The sequence below is a fragment of the Perca flavescens genome, chromosome 18, assembly GCF_004354835.1.
Source record: "Perca flavescens isolate YP-PL-M2 chromosome 18, PFLA_1.0, whole genome shotgun sequence".
NCBI lineage: Eukaryota > Metazoa > Chordata > Actinopteri > Perciformes > Percidae > Perca > Perca flavescens.
In genome coordinates, this window is record NC_041348.1 from 22,095,395 (window position 1) to 22,115,423 (window position 20,029).

At 36.3% G+C, this 20,029-nt stretch overlaps 2 protein-coding genes across 2 annotated transcripts; one reads left to right on the plus strand and one right to left on the minus strand.

Annotated features, from left to right (window-relative positions):
- Positions 1-6,540: 6,540 nt before the first annotated feature.
- On the minus strand, positions 6,541-15,421 carry eif2s1b (eukaryotic translation initiation factor 2, subunit 1 alpha b). Its single transcript, XM_028605130.1, has 8 exons — positions 15,189-15,421; positions 13,417-13,659; positions 10,847-10,926; positions 10,443-10,594; positions 10,207-10,313; positions 9,964-10,061; positions 9,648-9,791; positions 6,541-7,212 (listed from the first exon to the last, which is right to left on the minus strand). Exons 2-8 carry the CDS (start codon positions 13,655-13,657, stop codon positions 7,087-7,089), a joined length of 948 nt encoding a protein of 315 aa, XP_028460931.1. The 5' UTR covers positions 13,658-13,659; positions 15,189-15,421; the 3' UTR covers positions 6,541-7,086.
- atp6v1d (ATPase H+ transporting V1 subunit D) lies at positions 14,907-19,281 on the plus strand. Its single transcript, XM_028605131.1, has 9 exons — positions 14,907-15,642; positions 17,059-17,176; positions 17,267-17,346; positions 17,427-17,494; positions 17,603-17,647; positions 17,718-17,821; positions 18,222-18,288; positions 18,379-18,457; positions 18,585-19,281. The coding sequence occupies exons 1-9, from the start codon at positions 15,602-15,604 to the stop codon at positions 18,727-18,729; spliced, it is 747 nt and encodes a 248-aa protein (XP_028460932.1). The 5' UTR covers positions 14,907-15,601; the 3' UTR covers positions 18,730-19,281.
- The last annotated feature ends 748 nt before the right edge of the window (positions 19,282-20,029 follow it).

Consider the following 20,029-nt stretch of genomic DNA (forward strand, 5'->3'; position numbering starts at 1 on the left):
ACTTTTTTTATGACTTTTTTCGACATACTAAACTATGACTTTTTTATGACTTTTTTCGACATACTATACTATGACTTTTTATATGACTTTTTTCGACATACTATACCATGACTTTTTTCAACATACTATACTATGACCTTTTATGAATTATTTTGACATAATGAATGTCGCGTCGAAAGGAGCCAGTTGAGGTGGTTCAGGCATCTGGTAAGGATGCCCCCTGGGCGCCTCCCTAGGGAGGTGTTCCAGGCACGTCCAGCTGGGAGGAGGCCTCGGGGAAGACCCAGGACTAGGTGGAGGGATTATATCTCCAACCTGGCCTGGGAACGCCTCGGGATCCTCCAGTCGGAGCTGGTTAATGTTGCTCGGGAAAGGGAAGTTTGGGGTCCCCTGCTGGAGCTGCTACCCCCGCGACCCGATACCGGATAAGCGGACGAAGATGGATGGATGGAATGAATGAAGAAATTTATGTCAAAAATAAACCAAACAAAACATCAAAGAAATGTACATATAAGTTATATAAGCAAAACATTCATAAACAATAAGAAACATTAACCAACATAGACATTAAGTCTGGTGTGAGGCAGTTAGTATTGATACAATGTTTTTCGGCTCAGTTGCAGTGTCACTCACGGCAGTTTACATAAAATAGGTTACATTTTCAACCTAAAAGTATATTGCTCTAAAAACATCCCCAATGTTTTAAGTTTTTTTTAAACTCAACACTATACTATGACTTTTTATGACTTTGTTGAACATACTATACCATGCCTTTTTGTGACTTTGTTCAACATACTATAATATGACTTTTTATGACTTTTTTGGACATACTATATACTATGATTTTTTTCGACATACTGTACCATGACTTTTTTTATGACTTTTTTCGACATACTATATACTATGACTTTTTTTGATATACTATACTATGACTTTTTGTATGACTTTTTTTGACATACTATACTATGACTTTTTTTATGACTTTTTTCGACATACTATATACTATGACTTTTTTTGATATACTATACTATGACTTTTTGTATGACTTTTTTTGACATACTATACTATGACTTTTTTTACATACTATACTATGACTTTTTTTTATAACTTTTTTTGACATACTATACTATGACTTTTTTCGACATACTATACTATGACTTTTTATATGACTTTTTTGACATACTATACTATGACTTTTTATATGACTTTTTTTTGACATACTATAATATGACTTTTTTTATGACTTTTTTCGACATTCTATACTATGATTTTTTTTATAACTTTTTTGACATACTATACTATGACTTTCTTCGACATACTATACTATGACTTTTTTATGACTATTTTCGATATTCTATACTATGACTTTTTTTACATACTATACTATGACTTTTTTTTATAACTTTTTTCGACATACTATACTATGACTTTTTATATGACTTTTTTCGACATACTATACTATGACTTTTTTCGACATACTATACCATGACTTTTTTTATGACTTTTTTCGACATACTATACTATGACTTTTTATATGACTTTTTTCGACATACTATACTATGACTTTTTTCGACATACTATACCATGACTTTTTTCAACATACTATACTATGACCTTTTATGAATTATTTTGACATAATGAATGAATGCAGAAATTTATGTCAAAAATAAACCAAATAAAACATCAAAGAAATGTACATAAAATAGGTTACATTTTCAACCTATGAGTATATTGCTCTAAAAACATACTTTACTATGACTTTTTTTATGACTTTTTTCGACATACTATACTATGACTTTTTTCGACATACTATACCATGACTTTTTTCATGACTTTTTTCGACATACTATACTATGACTTTATGATTTTTTTCGATATACTATACCATGACTTTTTTTATGACTTTTTTTGACATACTATACTATGACTTTTTTATGACTTTTTTCGACATACTATACTATGACTTTTTTCGACATACTATGCTCTGACTTTTTTCAACATACTATACCATGACTTTTTTCAACATACTATACTATGACCTTTTATGAATTATTTTGACATAATGAATGTCGCGTCGAAAGGAGCCAGTTGAGGTGGTTCGGGCATCTGGTAAGGATGCCCCCTGGGCGCCTCCCTAGGGAGGTGTTCCAGGCACGTCCAGCTGGGAGGAGGCCTCGGGGAAGACCCAGGACTAGGTGGAGGGATTATATCTCCAACCTTGCCTGGGAACGCCTCAGGATCCCCCAGTCGGAGCTGGTTAATGTTGCTCGGGAAAGGGAAGTTTGGGGTCCCCTGCTGGAGCTGCTACCCCGCGACCCGATACCGGATAAGCGGACGAAGATGGATGAATGGAATGAATGAAGAAATTTATGTCAAAAATAAACCAAATAAAACATCAAAGAAATGTACAAATAAGTTATATAAGCAAAACATTCATAAACAATAAGAAACATTAACCAACATAGACATTAAGTCTGGTGTGAGGCAGTTAGTATTGATACAATGTTTTTCGGCTCAGTTGCAGTGTCACTCACGGCAGTTTACATAAAATAGGTTACATTTTCAACCTAAAAGTATATTGCTCTAAAAACATCCCCAATGTTTTAAGTTTTTTTTAAACTCAACACTATACTATGACTTTTTATGACTTTGTTCAACATACTATACTATGACTTTTTATGACTTTTTTGGACATACTATATACTATGATTTTTTTGGACATACAATAATGTGACTTTTTTTATGACTTTTTGACATACTAAACTAGGACTTTTTTATGACTTTTTTCAACATACTATATACTATGATTTTTTTGGACATATATATATATTATATATATATTACTTTTTTGACATGCTATCCTATTAATATTTTATGACTTTTTCGACATACAATACCATGACGTTTTTCGACATACTATGCAATGTATTTTTTATGACTTTTTTCGACATACTATACTATGACTTTTTTATGACTTTTTTCGACGTACTATACTATGACTTTTTTTATGACTTTTTTTGACATACTATACTATGACTTTTTTTATGACTTTTTTTGACATACTATACTATGACTTTTTTCGACATACTATACTATGACTTTTTATGACTTTTTTCGACATACTATACTTTGACTTTTTTCAACATACTATATACTATGACTTTTTTTGACATACTATACCATGACTTTTTTTATGACTTTTTTCGACATACTATACTATGACTTTTTATGACTTTTTTGGACATACTATATACTATGATTTTTTTGGACATACAATAATGTGACTTTTTTTATGACTTTTTGACATACTAAACTAGGACTTTTTTATGACTTTTTTCAACATACTATATACTATGATTTTTTTGGACATATATATATATTATATATATATTACTTTTTTGACATGCTATCCTATTAATATTTTATGACTTTTTCGACATACAATACCATGACGTTTTTCGACATACTATGCAATGTATTTTTTATGACTTTTTTCGACATACTATACTATGACTTTTTATGACTTTTTTCGACATACTATACTATGACTTTTTTTGATTTTTTTCGACATACTATACTATGACCTTTTTATGCCTTTTTTTTAACATACTATACTATGACTTTTTTCGACATACTATACTATGACTTTTTATGACTTTTTTTCGACATACTATACTTTGACTTTTTTCAACATACTATATACTATGACTTTTTTTGACATACTATACCATGACTTTTTTTATGACTTTTTTCGACATACTATACTATGACTTTTTTCGACATACTCTCCTATGACTTTTTTTGACATACTATACAATGACTTTTTTCGACATACTATACTATGACTTTTTTTGACATACTATACTATGACTTTTTTGACATACTATACTATGACTTTTTATGACTTTTTTCGACATACTATACTATGACTTTTTATGACTTTTTTCGACATACTATATTATGACTTTTTTATGACTTTTTTCGACATACTATATTATGACTTTTTTTATGACTTTTTTGACATACTATACTATGACTTTTTTCGACATACTATACCATGACTTTTTTTATGACTTTTTTCGACATACTATACTATGACTTTTTTCGACATACTCTCCTATGACTTTTTTTGACATACTATACAATGACTTTTTTCGACATACTATACTATGACTTTTTTTGACATACTATACTATGACTTTTTTGACATACTATACTATGACTTTTTATGACTTTTTTTCGACATACTATACTATGACTTTTTTATGACTTTTTTCGACATACTATATTATGACTTTTTTTATGACTTTTTTGACATACTATACTATGACTTTTATATGAATTTTTTCAACATACTATGACTTTTTTCGACATATAAACTATGATTTTTTGGACATATGCCTTTTTATGACTTTTTTCTACAAAAGAAATCAGTCAGTATACTGACTTTGATTTTTTTTTCAACATACTATACTATAATTTTTTTGGACATACAATAATATTACTTTTTTTATGACTTTTTGACATACTAAACTAGGACTTTTTTATGACTTTTTTCAACATACTATATACTATGATTTTTTTGGACATACAATAATATTACTTTTTTGACATACTATCCTATTAATATTTTATGACTTTTTCGACATACAATACCATGACGTTTTTCGACATACTATGCAATGTATTTTTTATGACTTTTTTCGACATACTATACTATGACTTTTTTATGACTTTTTTCGACATACTATACTATGACTTTTTTCAACATACTATACTATGACTTTTTTTATGACTTTTTTTGACATACTATACTATGACTTTTTTCGACATACTATACTATGACTTTTTATGACTTTTTTCGACATACTATACTATGACTTTTTTCGACATACTATACCATGACTTTTTTTATGACTTTTTTCGACATACTATACTATGACTTTTTTCGACATACTATCCTATGACTTTTTTTGACATACTATACAATGACTTTTTTCGACATACTATACTATGACTTTTTTGACATACTATACTATGACTTTTTTTCGACATACTATACTATGATTTTTTTATGACTTTTTTCGACATACTATACTATGACTTTTTTTATGACTTTTTCGACATACTATACTATGACTTTTTTCGACATACTATACCATGACTTTTTTTATTACTTTTTTCGACGAATCATCTCAGAATCACCCATTTATTCCCTGCACCTGGGTGGTTCCTCAAATGAAGTCCCTCCTTATTGGTCAGATGTGTTCAAAAGAAAAAGGTAGGTATTATTTGCCAATCCATGTGTCTTGAGGCCAAACCCGGTCACAGTATCCTACCAAGTTGGTGTCAATTGTTTCCAAACTACAGGACTTTTTTGACATACTATCCTATTAATATTTTATGACTTTTTCGACATACAATACCATGACGTTTTTTGACATACTATGCAATGTATTTTTTATGACTTTTTTTGACATACTATACTATGACTTTTTTATGACTTTTTTCGACATACTATACTATGACTTTTTTTATGACTTTTTTCGACATACTATATACTATGACTTTTTTTGACATACTATACTATGACTTTTTATGACTTTTTTCGACATACTATACCATGACTTTTTTTATGAATTTTTTTGACATACTATACTATGACTTTTTTTATGACTTTTTTCAACATACTATATACTATGACTTTTTTTGACATACTATACTACGACTTTTTATATGACTTTTTTATGACTTTTTTTGACATACTATACTATGACTTTTTATATGACTTTTTTTCGACATACTATACTATGACTTTTTTTATGACTTTGTTCAACATACTATACTATGACTTTTTTCGACATACTATATACTATGATTGTTTTGGACATACAATATTACTTTTTTTCAATATACTATACTATGACCTTTTTGATATACTATACTATGACTTATATGAATTTTTTCAACATACTATGACTTTTTTCGACATATAAACTATGATTTTTTGGACATATGACTTTTTTACGACTTTTTTCTACATACTATACTGACTTAGATTTTTTTTTCGACATACTATACTATGACTTTTTTTTCCCGACATATACTATGACTGAGTTTTTTTTCTTTTTTCCAACATGCTATATAGTATGACTTTTATACATAGTATACATACTATACTAGGATTTTTTTTTCTGACATACTATACTAGGACTTTTTGATTAACTTCTTCAGCATTTTTGGTTGTTTCAATTAAAGATTTTAGCCCGCTTCATACCTACTTTTACATGTTTGATGTAAACGAAGCTTAAAAAGTTACATTACCAAATTAAAAATAAAATCTTCTTACCATTGTTGTTTAATTCATCCCAAAATCACTTTGAGAGTGATAGCAAGTTGCAATCACTTTATTTTGTAGTGAGAGTACATTATGTTTATTGCGGAAACATGCTTATTACAAAAGGAAAACAATCCTTAAATTAAACAGATAGGTTTGGTGCCCTTTAATTCAAAGTAGTCACAGCAGCGGACAAAAACGCATTGAGATCAAAACTTCCAGAACTTTATTGATGTCATGTGAGCTAAACAAAAGCAGGTCTTGCCAGTAAAAATCCTTTAACTGGAAGAGAAACAGCACAAAAAGTCACCACTGACCGGTGTTGAGACAGACGAGCCTGTGTTTCCCCTTTAAATCAATCACATCAAGTGACCAGCCAGAGTTGAAGCGCCATGGAAACTGAAGACACTGGGCTCTTAAGCAAGAGGTAAGTGAAGGCCACTGCTTGTAAACAGCTTTTGTTGTCTTAGAGTTATTATTTATTCGAATTGGTGTACTTAAAAATAGAAACTACATTGATGTTTAGTTTTCTTCCATGTCTGCATAACAAGACAGCTTTCTCTTATTACCATCTTCTGAAACAAACCCTGCTAAAGAACAAACCGGGACGCTTGCCAATGAACTATAAACGCCCGTTAATGTTTGCAATGTGAAAGTTAACATCTGTTGGACTGAATGACTGTGGCCAGGTCTGTCCACATTTCTGTATTGACGTTGTTTCCCCATCAGCCTTCCTGTGAGGACTGAGTCTAGTCCTCTGCTTTGGCCTCCATCTCCTCTGCGTCGTCGTCTCCGTCCACCTCAGCATTCTCCCGCTCTAGCCTCTCCAGCTGCCGGGCAAGCTCTGTCTCATCCGTGTCTGTCACCACCTTAGGCTGAAGGGGACACAGTTCACCGTTTAGGTATTTGTACAATGCAGAGAAATAACAAGTAAGTAGGAACATGTCAAAACTGAGAAATTCTGTTCTTTATTTTGGCCACTCTTGGTAAGGACCAAATAAAATTGAGCGGTAATATTTTAAGAAAAAGCAAACAATGTTTTAAGAATAAAGTCATAATTTGAGAACTGTCAATATTAGGGATGCACAATATTGGATTTTGGCAGATATCAATATGCCGATATTGTCAAACTCCTTTTGGCTATACAAATCTTGTTTTATTTAACTAAAGAGAACACCAAGTCTCTCCTGTACTACCTTTACCCTATTACTCTCATTAGTTGTAGATACAGACATTAAACAATACAAACATGATTATACCATTAATGTATCATTTTACAAATATAGACATTCATCCTGAAAAAAGAAAATGATTTTACTCCGGGGAAAATAAATTATACGTATACACTAGTGCCACATTTTATTTAAGTAAAACTGTAACAACCAAGCTCCATATGTTTTCTGAGCTGCAAAGTGGACCCCGTTCATAGGTCCAAGCCCCCCAGCAAAAGTCTCCCCTGCCGACTGCAGAGGCAATGAGAGTCGGCAGTGTTAGTTTTAGGCTTCTTTTATAATTTGTAGCAAGTGTACAACTTCATGAAAGTCCAGTTCAACTCATCTGTGAAACAGTTTGGATCAACTAAGGAACATAACAAAATATCCTGTTTAGGTTTCATGACTAATCAGGGTGTTTCCTGGGTTGGCGAGGGAGAGATCACTAAAGCAAAACTTGGAGAATAGCTGGTCCACCTTAAAGCCAGCCCCCCTTAAGTTAGAGAGCCTGAGCTGAAATTGTTGCTAGCTCTGTGGCAGCTAACCCCTTATTCTTTAACCAGCAGGTAGCAAGCAAGACAAGGGAACTTGGCTTGTGATTTTATTTAGATTAAGATTATTTTTGGGGGCTTTTCCCTTTATTAGATAATGACAGTGGATAGACCGGAAAGTGGGGAGAAAGCGAGGGGGGATGACACGCAGCAAATGGCCGCAGGTTGGATTCGAACCCGGGCCGCTGCAAAGGACTCAGCCTACATGGGGCGCACACTCTTACTGGGTGAGCTAGAGGTAGCCCCATGGCTTGGGGTTTTAAGAGACAGATAAACTGTACAGCGTGCACTCCCAGAGTGTGGTCTGCAGCTGCTGCTGTGTGTGTTTAGGGTGCTTGCTAGAAGCTTGCTCCTGAGGTTTGTGAACTTTTGGATGGCGGTTCTTCATATCAGTGATCAAGGATTTGATTACTTCACTAGTGTGTCTTTTTTTCACCACGAAAAACATTCAAACCACAGAAGATTACTGTCTCTACTTCAGCATGTGCTGTGTCACTGCATTACCAACTCTGCGACAAACACTTTTGCTCATTGGACCGATGCATAAAAAATGACTAATATCTGCTGACACCAATGTGATTGCCGATGTATCGTGCATTCATAGTCAATACTAATTGAAAAAGTTGTAATTTTCCTAGAAGTCAAAATATAAGATATGGTCTCAACGTTTCAAGTAAAGGACATAACATGAGTGAGAAAAACACTCATTTAATATTTTTGCCTTTTAAAAAGCAAATAATGACTTTTGCATCACTTTCCTTGTTAACAAGGCTGTCAGTGGTGGAAGTATTCAGATCCTTTAATCAAATAAAAGTAGCATTACTACAATGTGATAAATACTCCACCAAAAGTTAAAATCCTGCATCCAAAACCTTACTTCAGTAAAAGAATGCAAGTATATTCAGCAAAATGTACTTAAAAAGTATCAAAAATAGAACTGCTCATTCTGCAGTAAAATGTTCGCTGTCAGTGCTTTATTATGTTTTTGATTAACATTACTGCTGCATTAATGTGTGTATGTAAAGAGTTACTGCTGTAGATGTTTAAAGTTGTGCCAATTCTAACTCCTTTATATACACGTTGGGACTGTATGAGTCATATTCTATAAGATCATCATACGTTTGCAGCGTCACTGTTCTGTGAGAACCACGTATCTCTAAAAAGTCAACTTTTCATTAACACTTCATCAATCAGTTTATCAAAAATAAATTACCAAATTTGAAAATACATAGGTTTCACTTAAAAAAAAAAAAAAAAAAAAAAAAAAAAAAAAAAAAGGGTATGAAAAATTGTAATCTGAAAAGTAACTAAAGCTGTCAAACTAATACCTCTTGAGTGAATGCTACTTAGCACTTGAGTGAATGTTACTTAGTTACATTCACTGCAGTGGTGGAACAGTGAAAATCACTGCTCATCTGAGCCTACCTAGAACTTTTAATACACATTTTTGAAAATGTTAAAACTTCAAGAAACTGTAAATAATAAAAGAAAAGAAACACAAATAACAGGGAGTGGCTTTCGCATAAAAAGACACTGAAGACACTTCACCTCCATCTGGATGTTAAAAACGCCTCTCTTCTCTTCGATCTTCTCCTTGATAGCAGCCATGGCCTGGTTGAGGACAGACAGGCCCTCTGTGCGCTCCAGAGTGGTCGTTGTCATCACGTAGCGAGGGGGAGCAATCAGGTTGATCTGCCAAGAAACAATACGTTTGTCTTATTAACACTGCATCACATGCATTTACGCTAACAGCTATTATCCCCCCCCAAAAAAATATTAGTTATCAGTTAGAGAGGTCAGAGTTTCACCATTCAGCTTCAGTGTGCTAACATGTGGCTGAGAGTGGTTGAAACGGGGCTATTACCTTGATGGGCATGGCCTCTGTGGAGCAGCCAAGCCCGGCCCTCAGAGCTTCCTTCACGGCATCAATGCCCTCATACCCGTAGCACGCCACTTCAATGTCTGCCGGTGGGAGAGGAGAGAGATTTACAGGAATTGTGGTTGTAGGTCAAATCTTCACATACTTCATAGTCCAGCTGAGAGGCTATCATGATACAGATAAAATAAATAAAAAAGGTAAAATGTTAGCTTTAGAGTCTATTGCTACCTGCTCTGATTTTGACAGCCTGCGGAGTGAGTCGCCTGTTGATGTTGTCAATCAGCACATTCTTCTCTTCCTCTGTTAAGTCCAGCCCATCCAGAATGGCAGGATCTCTAGTGGAGGGAACATTTTCACCATTTGATTCGACCTCATCAAATAAGACATTGTTTGAATACATTCTTTGTTCCTAAATTTCTAGATTAGCCTAACATTAACGCACCCCACTCAAAATCCCCACTTACGATACAGCCTGTTTGAAGACATCATAGGCTCCGTATCCTGGCCGCTTGTATTTCTCATCGAACACCCAGGCGGTGCGCTGGTAGAAGCTCTCTAGCTGCTCGTCCTTCGTGTATTCCAGCACCTCTGCCACGTGTCGCAGGATGCTGTACACCTGCAAACACAACAACCGCATCAGCCCAGGGAGAATACTGACTCAAAGGTCAGATTTACAAAAGTTCACGAGAGATCAATGAAAAGAAAAAGCTGAGGGTAGTCGTTTTTGAATCATCCAGAAATGTATGATAGGTTTGTGTATTTATGAAAAACTCATTTTTTAACAATGCTGAACACAAATGATGCTAAAAATCATATCAATAATTAATTAACAAAACAGAAAAAGGCATTTAGGCACAATTCGACTTACAGTTTTAGATTTGGTGAATTTATCTTCACACTTGATGGCCTCCTCTGGTGAAACTCTTCTTTTTGATAAATCAATGTATCCTAAAGACAAGATAGAGAAGAGAAGCTGTGACTTGAGTTTCCGTTGTACGGTAATTACTGGTCATTGACCGAAAAAAAATGATGGAGGTATAAAATTCTAATTGTCTCTGCTTAGAATGACCGGTGGAAATAATTCCCTCTGCACAATTTGAATTGTGTTAAAATAGGCTATAGGGATTTTCATATTTTGTTCTATTAAAACAATGAACGGTCATATTTTTTTATTTAGAAATAGCGCATGCGATGAAGGAAAAACTACATGTCTCGTTCCGATTGAATGCAGAAGACTACCGTAGATTTACAACAGATGGCGACAAGCACGCGGGAAAGTCAAAGCCCAAGCCCTGGCGAAACAGGGAAATGTTGTGAATTACTTCATAACACCAAGCAGCGGCCGGTCTAACGTATATCAAGCAAAGAAATTCCCAGCGAGGACGAGTTGGCAGCAGCTACAGCCCCTCTCATTAACACAGACGCACATCAAGATGCCATATGAGGACAGCTCTCCGCAGTTACGGAGGCTTGACTTTCTCAACAGCCTGCGAGGTACTTATTGGGATTATGGTAAAATCTATCCAGAGTGGGTCAAACTGGCCAGGGCAGCATGCATAAAACCTGTCTCCAGTGTGCCAGCAGAGAGGCTTCACCCTGCAGATCCGCATCAAAACAGTGCAGCAAAGTCGCCTTGGGGAAGGCAGAGGGTTATGCGCATCGCGAGGTTGCAGAAAGACACTTCTTCACAATTATTTTGATTCAAGTCGGCACTTGATACTTGTATGAGCCAGTTTGTTTGTACTATAGTTTGTATTGTTTTATATCCTCAGCCTAGCGAATGGAAAATAAGCCTATTTTTATTCAGATCGACACAATTATGTAGCCTGGCTCCGCCCTCCTATGTACTTCCGCTCAATTTTCATTTTCCTTCAGTACTACGTCTGGATTTGTGTTACATTCTTGGGTTTTCACCGATCAAATTTTAACCGGTCCAATCAGCGAGCAGAGGGAGTGGCTGAGAACGAGGACGTTAAGGTTCGGTAACCTTCGGTGAGTTCCCTAATGGCGGCGGATAAAAGATCCGGCCCGTTGTGGCAGCGCCGCCAATGGTCCAGAAGTTAAAGCCCGAGCAAGAACAATCTTAGCTGAGTTGTGTTGGTGGCCATGATGTTGTGGCCCTCCTCCCCACGGGGTTCGGGAAAAGTTTGATTTTCCAGCTCACTCCGCTAGTGGAGACAGAGTTAGCTAAGGCTAACGCTAGCGATGCTAGATGAAGAGCTGTAAGTGAGTGAGCAAGGTTTGTTAACGCCACTTTGTGTGCTGCTCATGTTGTGGAGTTAAACTACTCGTTCGGAGTACAAATGAGCTGTATTGGCAGCCTTTCGGTGTGCCAGCACGGGAATATCGCCACAAAAACCACAGAGTAGAAATGCACCGATTACAACTTTCTAGGCCGATTTCCGATTTTCTTTGAGTAAGGCCAGCCGATACAGATTTTAGCCGATTCCGATTTCATTTTTTTCGAACCACTTTACAGCACACACAAATATTTATAGAACATTTTGCACAGAACATAGAAAATCTTTTGAACAGATAATGGATCACTATAAAATAGAAATATATAAATTACTCCTGGTGTGGGAAATTCACACACATGTAAAGTGCAACGTTAGAACCATTTCCTTCTTTTCACATCCAACTAAAAAAAAATGTGATTTGGTGTTTGGTGTCATCCCTCCACGCCCTACTTTTTCCTTGCAGGTGTTGCATATTGCAAACTTGTTATCTTCTGCACACACGCTGAAGAATTTCCAAACAGCTGACATGTTGCAGGTTAATTCAGGTTCCCTACATGTGAGAACTGTAACTCCTGTAACTTATGTTGTCAGTTAATTGTAGCGTTGACCGGCATGAAATCAGACTGACCTGCTGGTCGACGTCATGGCCGAGCACATGAAAACCGGCCAATTCAGGTCACCGGCTGGTCTATCGGTGCATCTCTACCACAGAGAGCTTTCCATGGCGGCGATCATCAGACTTAATCAGCATTTGTATCGAATGCAACGGATGTTTATATGAAAAACTTCTGCACGGCTTTAACCTAAAACTGATGGATTACTGATAATGGACTGACAATGATCGATTATGTCATTAACAGCCCAAGATGATGTTATTACACCCACCACATCCTACTATATACTGTAGTATACGAATGTCACTGTATCAAGGAACATCGCAACATTACAAATACTCTAGTGGCCGTTACAATCCAAGGTTAAGAAGAGTTTTGCTGAACAGAGGAAAAGGTTGGCATCTCTCTTTCCAGTTTATCTTGTCATTATATGAATTATAGTTCAGGCTTCCACCTGCCATTTTGGCATTGGCAGCCAACATGTTTCCTGTCCTTTGTGTAGCCCTACACACATGCCTAGATCCAACACTAAACGCACCACCAATGACCTTCCCCTCTAGTGGTTAGTACCCGCCCGCACTTACCCTTCTCTTTGTCTACTCGGATGACGACCACACACTCATTGCGGCCTATGCGGATGAGCTTGTTGATGGAGCGGATACGTCGACGTGACAGCTCGCTCAGGAGGATCATGCCCTCGATGTTGTTGTACTCCAACAGGCTGACGTAGGCACCCATCTCGGCGATGGACCTCACGTTCACCATCACAACATCCTCCACCTCTGGGAACCGGTGCTGGTAAAATCGACAGCTGAGTCCCGGCATCGCTGAGAGAATAGAAACAAAAGAGAGGCAGGGGTAAAATATTTGAAGCAGACAGTGTGGTCACACATCCTCCTATAAAAGGACAAGCCACCAATTTTATATATCATTAAATATATAACTCAGCCTGTAAAAAAAAAAAAAAGTTTAATTTCAGTAATGGCTTCTGTGTTTCTGGAGAGAGCCTTCTAAAGATTGAAAAAAAAAAAAAAAAAAAACTGATGATGCCATAGCGACCATCTTTTAGACTTGAAAACTACTTTTTTTTTTAACAGAAAGACTGTGTTACAAACTGAGTATGTGGCATTTCAAAGATGTATGGTAATTTACCAGGCAGGGAAGGTCTAACAAAAAAAAAAAAAAAAAAGAACACAATCACGTTGCATTATGGGAATTGTAGGTCTAAACTAGACACTAAAAGTCAGGATCTCAGCCTCTGTTGATACAGTTTTGACCAGGATCTTTGACTGACCCATATAAAAGGAGCAATGCTAAATTGGTGTGCACCCCTTTTTATTAGATGTTTTTTTCTACATCTTGTGCATAATAGTGCATATTGTACAGCCCAGTGTTAATTTGTAAAGGTGATGATGATATGATAACATCTAGAGCAGTGAGGGATGCCCTAAATGGTCCCAAGAGATATATTGGAGAGCTCACAAAATGATTGAAGAAAAAAACAAAACACTGCTGTCACACAAAATATGCTTACCTTTTTCTGTCATTTTTTTGGGTGTGACATACCTCATAACTTTACATCTTTTAACCATAAAATGTTTCCCTCTCTTTTTATCAAACAATTTAATCAACTGTTTGTAGTCTCATATCCTGTGATAATGTATATATTGCTTTATCTTTAAATGAGTCACAAAAAGCCATAAAGGTTGGAAACCACTGATCGATCTACAGGCCATTGAAAGCAAATAATGCAGCAAAACAATGGACAGATATTGGCACATTTGTCTGTTTCTGAGATGTTGACCATAATAGAAACACCCTTGAATATCTATTGAGCAGTATAAAACCATCTGAATGACACATTGTTAATAGTAATTGTGTATTTTTTTACTTTAGCAGGTCAAATAACAGAGTTTAGCCTGGAAAATATCCCCAAAATAACTACAGATAGATGAAGTGGTATTAAATGAACTGGCAGCGTTATTTCACATTTTTGTCTGTGAATTGGATGATGCAATGCAGATAAACACGAAGCCCCTTTACGACATCTCCTCATTCTCCATAGTTAGGAGCGAAAGCTGACATTAACACGAATAAGACGGAAACCGCTCTGTAGCACGTTAACAGCAACTGTAGCTAGTAACCGTTATGAAGTAAAATACCACGAGACGAGAATTAAATCTAAAAACAAAACGATTACTTTAATATCCATTAGCTTCATAGCTAATGACCCGGTTAACAACTCACATGCGGCACATGTACTACTGTCTAGGCTAGCAGTTAGCTAGCCAGCTAGCAGCTCCGTTTGTTCACTACTCCCCGCTAAAAAAAATCACCTTTATCAAAAAACACTCACCTGTGTCATATGGTCACAGAACGATACACTTGAATGTCTTGTACTGGAAGTGTTTAAACGTCCGATTATGTATCCTTCGGTGATTTTTTAAATGAACAATTTGGGCCCTCTAGCTCACATTCATGGGTGTGCTAATTTCTCGACCCGGAAAAGATCGTGAGAGCTTTTCGACACGCGCTTGTGCAGAACGCGTTCGGTTCAGTCACATGACCAGAGGCCAGCTGATCATCACGGAGTCTGTCAAGATCACGAACATCAGCTCGATCAAGGCTTCTAAACCTGCACGGAAAATAACGTGTTTTCTGTGTTAAGTATATAGTTTAATACAATATAATACAAGCTAACGTTTGAGTGTTAATATTAGGAAAAGGAAATAAACAGAAGACCGCAATCATCGACCAAAGGACGAGAAGATGTCTGGAAAAGAGAGGATTGACGTGTTCCCCTCCAGAATGTAAGCAGCTTGTTTGCTAGCTAACGTTAGTTGCTAACCTAACCCACTGTAGCTTCTTATTCAGATAATATGATGTCGTTTCGTTGACTTATTGCTTCCCAGTCTCTCATATTGATGTTTTTCTGCACCTATCTGCTGGGAAGTTAGCTTAATCTCATATGAAGGGATCACAGTCTTGTTCTGCGGTGTGATTCAAGCCTATATGTAGTTTATATCAGTCCCAGGTTGCTGTTTAAAAGAGGAAGATGCCTTTTATCATGTGATATTTCTAGCATGATCCCAGTGTGAGCTGTCAGTCTGAAACATACTGATACACTGAACAGTCTTGTAACATTCACTTTAACAGTGGGTAACTGTAGTATCTACTTAGCAATGGAGCTCCCTGTGTTGTGTGAGGTGAAAAACAATTTTTTTCAAGGCTTTGTGTGTGTAAGAGAAGTTTTGATCCTAGAGATGGGATGTGTTTCTGACCTGTACATGGATGAAGTACCACTCTTTGATTGCAAACGTGTAGATCAGTAATTCCCAAACAGGATTATTTATGTAGTTACCAGGGGATACATGGGAAGATTGTGGAGTAGCTGAACCACTTTGAATAAATATACTATGATTTGATAATAAATAAATATATATATATATATATATATATATATATATATATATATATATATATATATATATATACATACACACACACACACACACACACACACACACACACACATATATGTATTTTAGAGGAAAATAAACACAAATATGATTACAAATATGTGATAATGATCTTAAGTATATTTGTTGTCACAAAAGCTCCCGTCAAATGTGTAGGCCTATGTAACAATTGCTTAACAATTGTGATCCGACTGCACAAGACACACCAACCTGGGTCAGTCTTAACAGCAAGTGAAGCAATTAAGACAAAAAAAAACACCATAAAAGTAAAAGATAAAAGGTGGAATCATCAACTTTCTGTCAAAAAAATGACCCAAAAAAGACCAACCCTTAACCTCAACAATACCAAGCTAAATATGTCTTGTATAGATTCCCATATAGCGTGTTTTTCTCTGCAGTCAAATACTATCAAACATTTCCATGAGGCCATGCCATCTGTCAGAGGGGTATGATGAGGGGCACTTTGGCCCATCTGATAGGGCTGAGGGGGGTAATCAGAACCACTGATGGCGAGACTAGGGATCCTGATATTTGGTAGCATGTTAGTGGGTTACCATAAAACACCAATAAAAAAGCTAGGCAGCTGAAATAACAGGCTGTGTGGTGCAGGTAGCGATTTCTTTACACGAGTGTCAAAGAATGTATATAGACTAAATATTTGAATCCTGTATACTTGTAAATAATAATATGTATATGTAATTAGTGAGATTCAAATACATCATTAAAATGTTTTGTTTGGGTTTGCAGGGCTCAGACCATCATGAAGGCTCGGCTCAAAGGGGCGCAGACCGGCCGCAACCTGCTTAAGAAGAAATCTGACGCCCTCTCCATGCGCTTCCGTCAGATCCTCCGCAAAATTATTGAAGTCAGTTGAAAATGATTGATAACTGAATTTGTTCTCCATGCATTTATTTCTTCCTTAACTAACCGTGGTCTTCTTATCTCTTTTCCGTAGACTAAGACTAAGATGGGAGAGGTGATGAGAGAGGCGGCCTTCTCTTTGGCTGAAGCCAAATTTACAGCTGGAGACTTTACGTAAGAATCAGAGAAAGATCATGTGATATGGCGTTATGTTCAGGTGCATCTGTAACTCACATCTGTAATTCTAACCACAGCACAACTGTAATCCAGAATGTCAACAAAGCCCAAGTGAAGGTCCGAGCCAAGAAAGACAATGTGGCAGGTTAGCCTACAAAACTATTATCTTTTTACCTTTTACAATCACTGTTGATGAGACAAGTTCTTATATGATTGATTATACATTTAATTTATATGTTTTTCTTCCTTTTAGGTGTCACCCTTCCAGTTTTTGAACACTACCAAGAAGGCGGGGACAGTAAGTCACGTTTAAATAAAATATGTTTTTGTGACAAGTGACATGAGTTTTCACCCTCGCTGTCTTTCAGGTTATGAGCTGACTGGTCTGGCCAGAGGAGGAGAGCAGCTCTCCAGGTTGAAGAGGAACTACGCCAGAGCTGTTGAGCTGCTGGTGGAGTTGGCCTCCTTACAGGTAGGGGGCGCTGTTACACATATACTGAGGTTCATTCAGCTTAGTTAAACTGTCATTGGTTTTTAATATTTTCTCAAATTAAATGGAAAGTGATGGAACTAAGATTCAACTACCCAGCACCATAAAGCAGTTACAATTGGCTTCACCTCAATCAACAACACTAAAATGCTGCTACATGTTAATACATCAATAATAATGATTCAATAATATGATATATGGTATATTCATAAAATAGGGTAACACTTTTAGATTTTGTTTATAATAAAATATAAGAATTTTGAACATTTGTTTCATTACTGGAAATTGAATGTTTTTAATAATAATTAAAAAGAGTTAGTAAAATAAGTAAATTAGTGTTTTTTCGAAATTCTGACACAAAATGCCAACTTTCTGTTGGTAGACATCTTTTGTCACGCTGGATGAAGCCATAAAGATTACCAACCGCCGTGTCAACGCTATTGAGCATGGTAAATTCACACTCATCATAGAGTTGTTTCCTTTTTCATCAAAGAATTACAAAAACAGTTATTAAAGCTCATCTTGATTCCACTTTGCAGTGATTATTCCCCGCATTGATCGCACCCTCACCTACATCATCACAGAACTGGATGAGAGAGAACGAGAGGAGTTCTACAGGTGAAAACATTTCCTAGCAGTCTAATAAAGCCCATCTTTTTTTTTTAACCTTTATATTTAAACAACGCAACACGTTCTAACCTTTCTACTTTTGTTATGCCACTGAAAATATGTCTTCCTCTGCCAGGCTGAAGAAGATTCAAGAGAAGAAGAAACAGCTCAGGGAAAGAACAGAGCTGGAGATTGCCGAGCGTCTGGCTAAACTGGGTCCCATCGCAGAGCCCACCAACATGCTGATGGAGGAGAGGGATGAAGACATGCTGTTCGAGTGAAGCGCTCTCATGGCAGACGAGTCACTGACTTCCCCCCCAACATCCTATTTATTCTGTGCCTCTCAGGCCATGTCTATGTCCTCTCATGCAAATGATGAAAGTTGTTTTTTTGTGTCTGTGATGATTTGTTCTATTGTTTCAGGGCTGGATGATCCTGTGTGTTTCCAGATGTTGTCACTGTACAGAACAAAAGTGTCGTCGCACTTTGCTGTTTACCTACAAGGGAGAGACTATTATAAAATGATCTAAACAATAAGAATATAAGTATGTTTACACATGGTTTGCGAGTCAAATTAAAGAAGCATTCCGTGTGACTGATCAACTTGTAGATATTTTAGGTTCCTCACAACATTAAGAGCCATTGCATGCTGTAAAGTTTAAGGTGGTTGTAGATTTCAAAGTGTGTGCGAGTCTGTGTTGTGGAGGTTGTTGTTACCTCATTTGAGGACGTTTACCATTGCCCAGGAAACCCTAAAGTGACCCTGCTGTAAAATGTAGTGTGCAAGTAAACGCCCCACACTTCATCCAAATAAAGATGGTATCAGCATCCACCTATTGCCTGGATTTCTTGCTAAGATTAGAGCAACAGTTTGTCAGACTCAGGTTTTTGTTTTGCACTAATGTATACGCTTTTAAGTTCCATATGTAAAGAAAAACGAAGGGGTTAGACTGCTGGGATCATATTTCTTTCAACGTGCTGGGAAACATTTTGTCCACGTGTTTAGGTAAACCAGCTAGATGAGGAATGACAAGACATTTTGCACCAGAATGCTACATTTAACACATTATTTTTAGTAACTGTAGGACTTTGCAAGGGTGAAATTATTACACATTTGTGTTATAACACCAACATTACCAACTGATTTAAAATTAGTTTCTAACATATCGTTATAAGGCGAGTGAAATCAATGCATTCAGTATGTACATCACTTGTTCACATATGTATCTGATTTTATTAACACTTTTCCAGAACTGTGCTTATTATTTAATATGTACTCTGCAAGGAAGCAATCCCGTATTTGAGTTACACCAAGATGTTTTGTTCATACAATACTTGTAGAAAAATACAATCGCAGCAGTACTTTGCAGCATGATTTACTAATAGTAACAATAACCAGCTAGAGACAATACCTTAGATTTGAGGTCTGCTATCACAGCGTAAATGAGACATGAGACAATAAAATAATACTGACACTGGTGTAGAGGAAGTAGCCCAAAACTGTGCAGCTTACAGCAGATTGTTCGGTGTTTCTGAATGGAAGACGTTGCACTGCAGCCACTCCAAGCACAAGTGCTTCTC

Bases quoted from the DNA above. Each gene is read 5' to 3' on its own strand.
- eif2s1b (XM_028605130.1), bottom strand. From the start codon at position 13,657: ATGCCGGGACTCAGCTGTCGATTTTACCAGCACCGGTTCCCAGAGGTG. The intron at 10,595-10,846 runs GTAAGTCGAATT...TTGTGTTTGCAG, and splicing joins AATTCACCAAATCTAAAACT to GTGTACAGCATCCTGCGACA. The intron at 10,062-10,206 runs GTAGCAATAGAC...TCCCACCGGCAG, and splicing joins GGCTGTCAAAATCAGAGCAG to ACATTGAAGTGGCGTGCTAC.
- atp6v1d (XM_028605131.1), top strand. From the start codon at position 15,602: ATGTCTGGAAAAGAGAGGATTGACGTGTTCCCCTCCAGAAT. The intron at 17,495-17,602 runs GTTAGCCTACAA...TCTTCCTTTTAG, and splicing joins CAAGAAAGACAATGTGGCAG to GTGTCACCCTTCCAGTTTTT. The intron at 17,822-18,221 runs GTAGGGGGCGCT...TTCTGTTGGTAG, and splicing joins TGGAGTTGGCCTCCTTACAG to ACATCTTTTGTCACGCTGGA.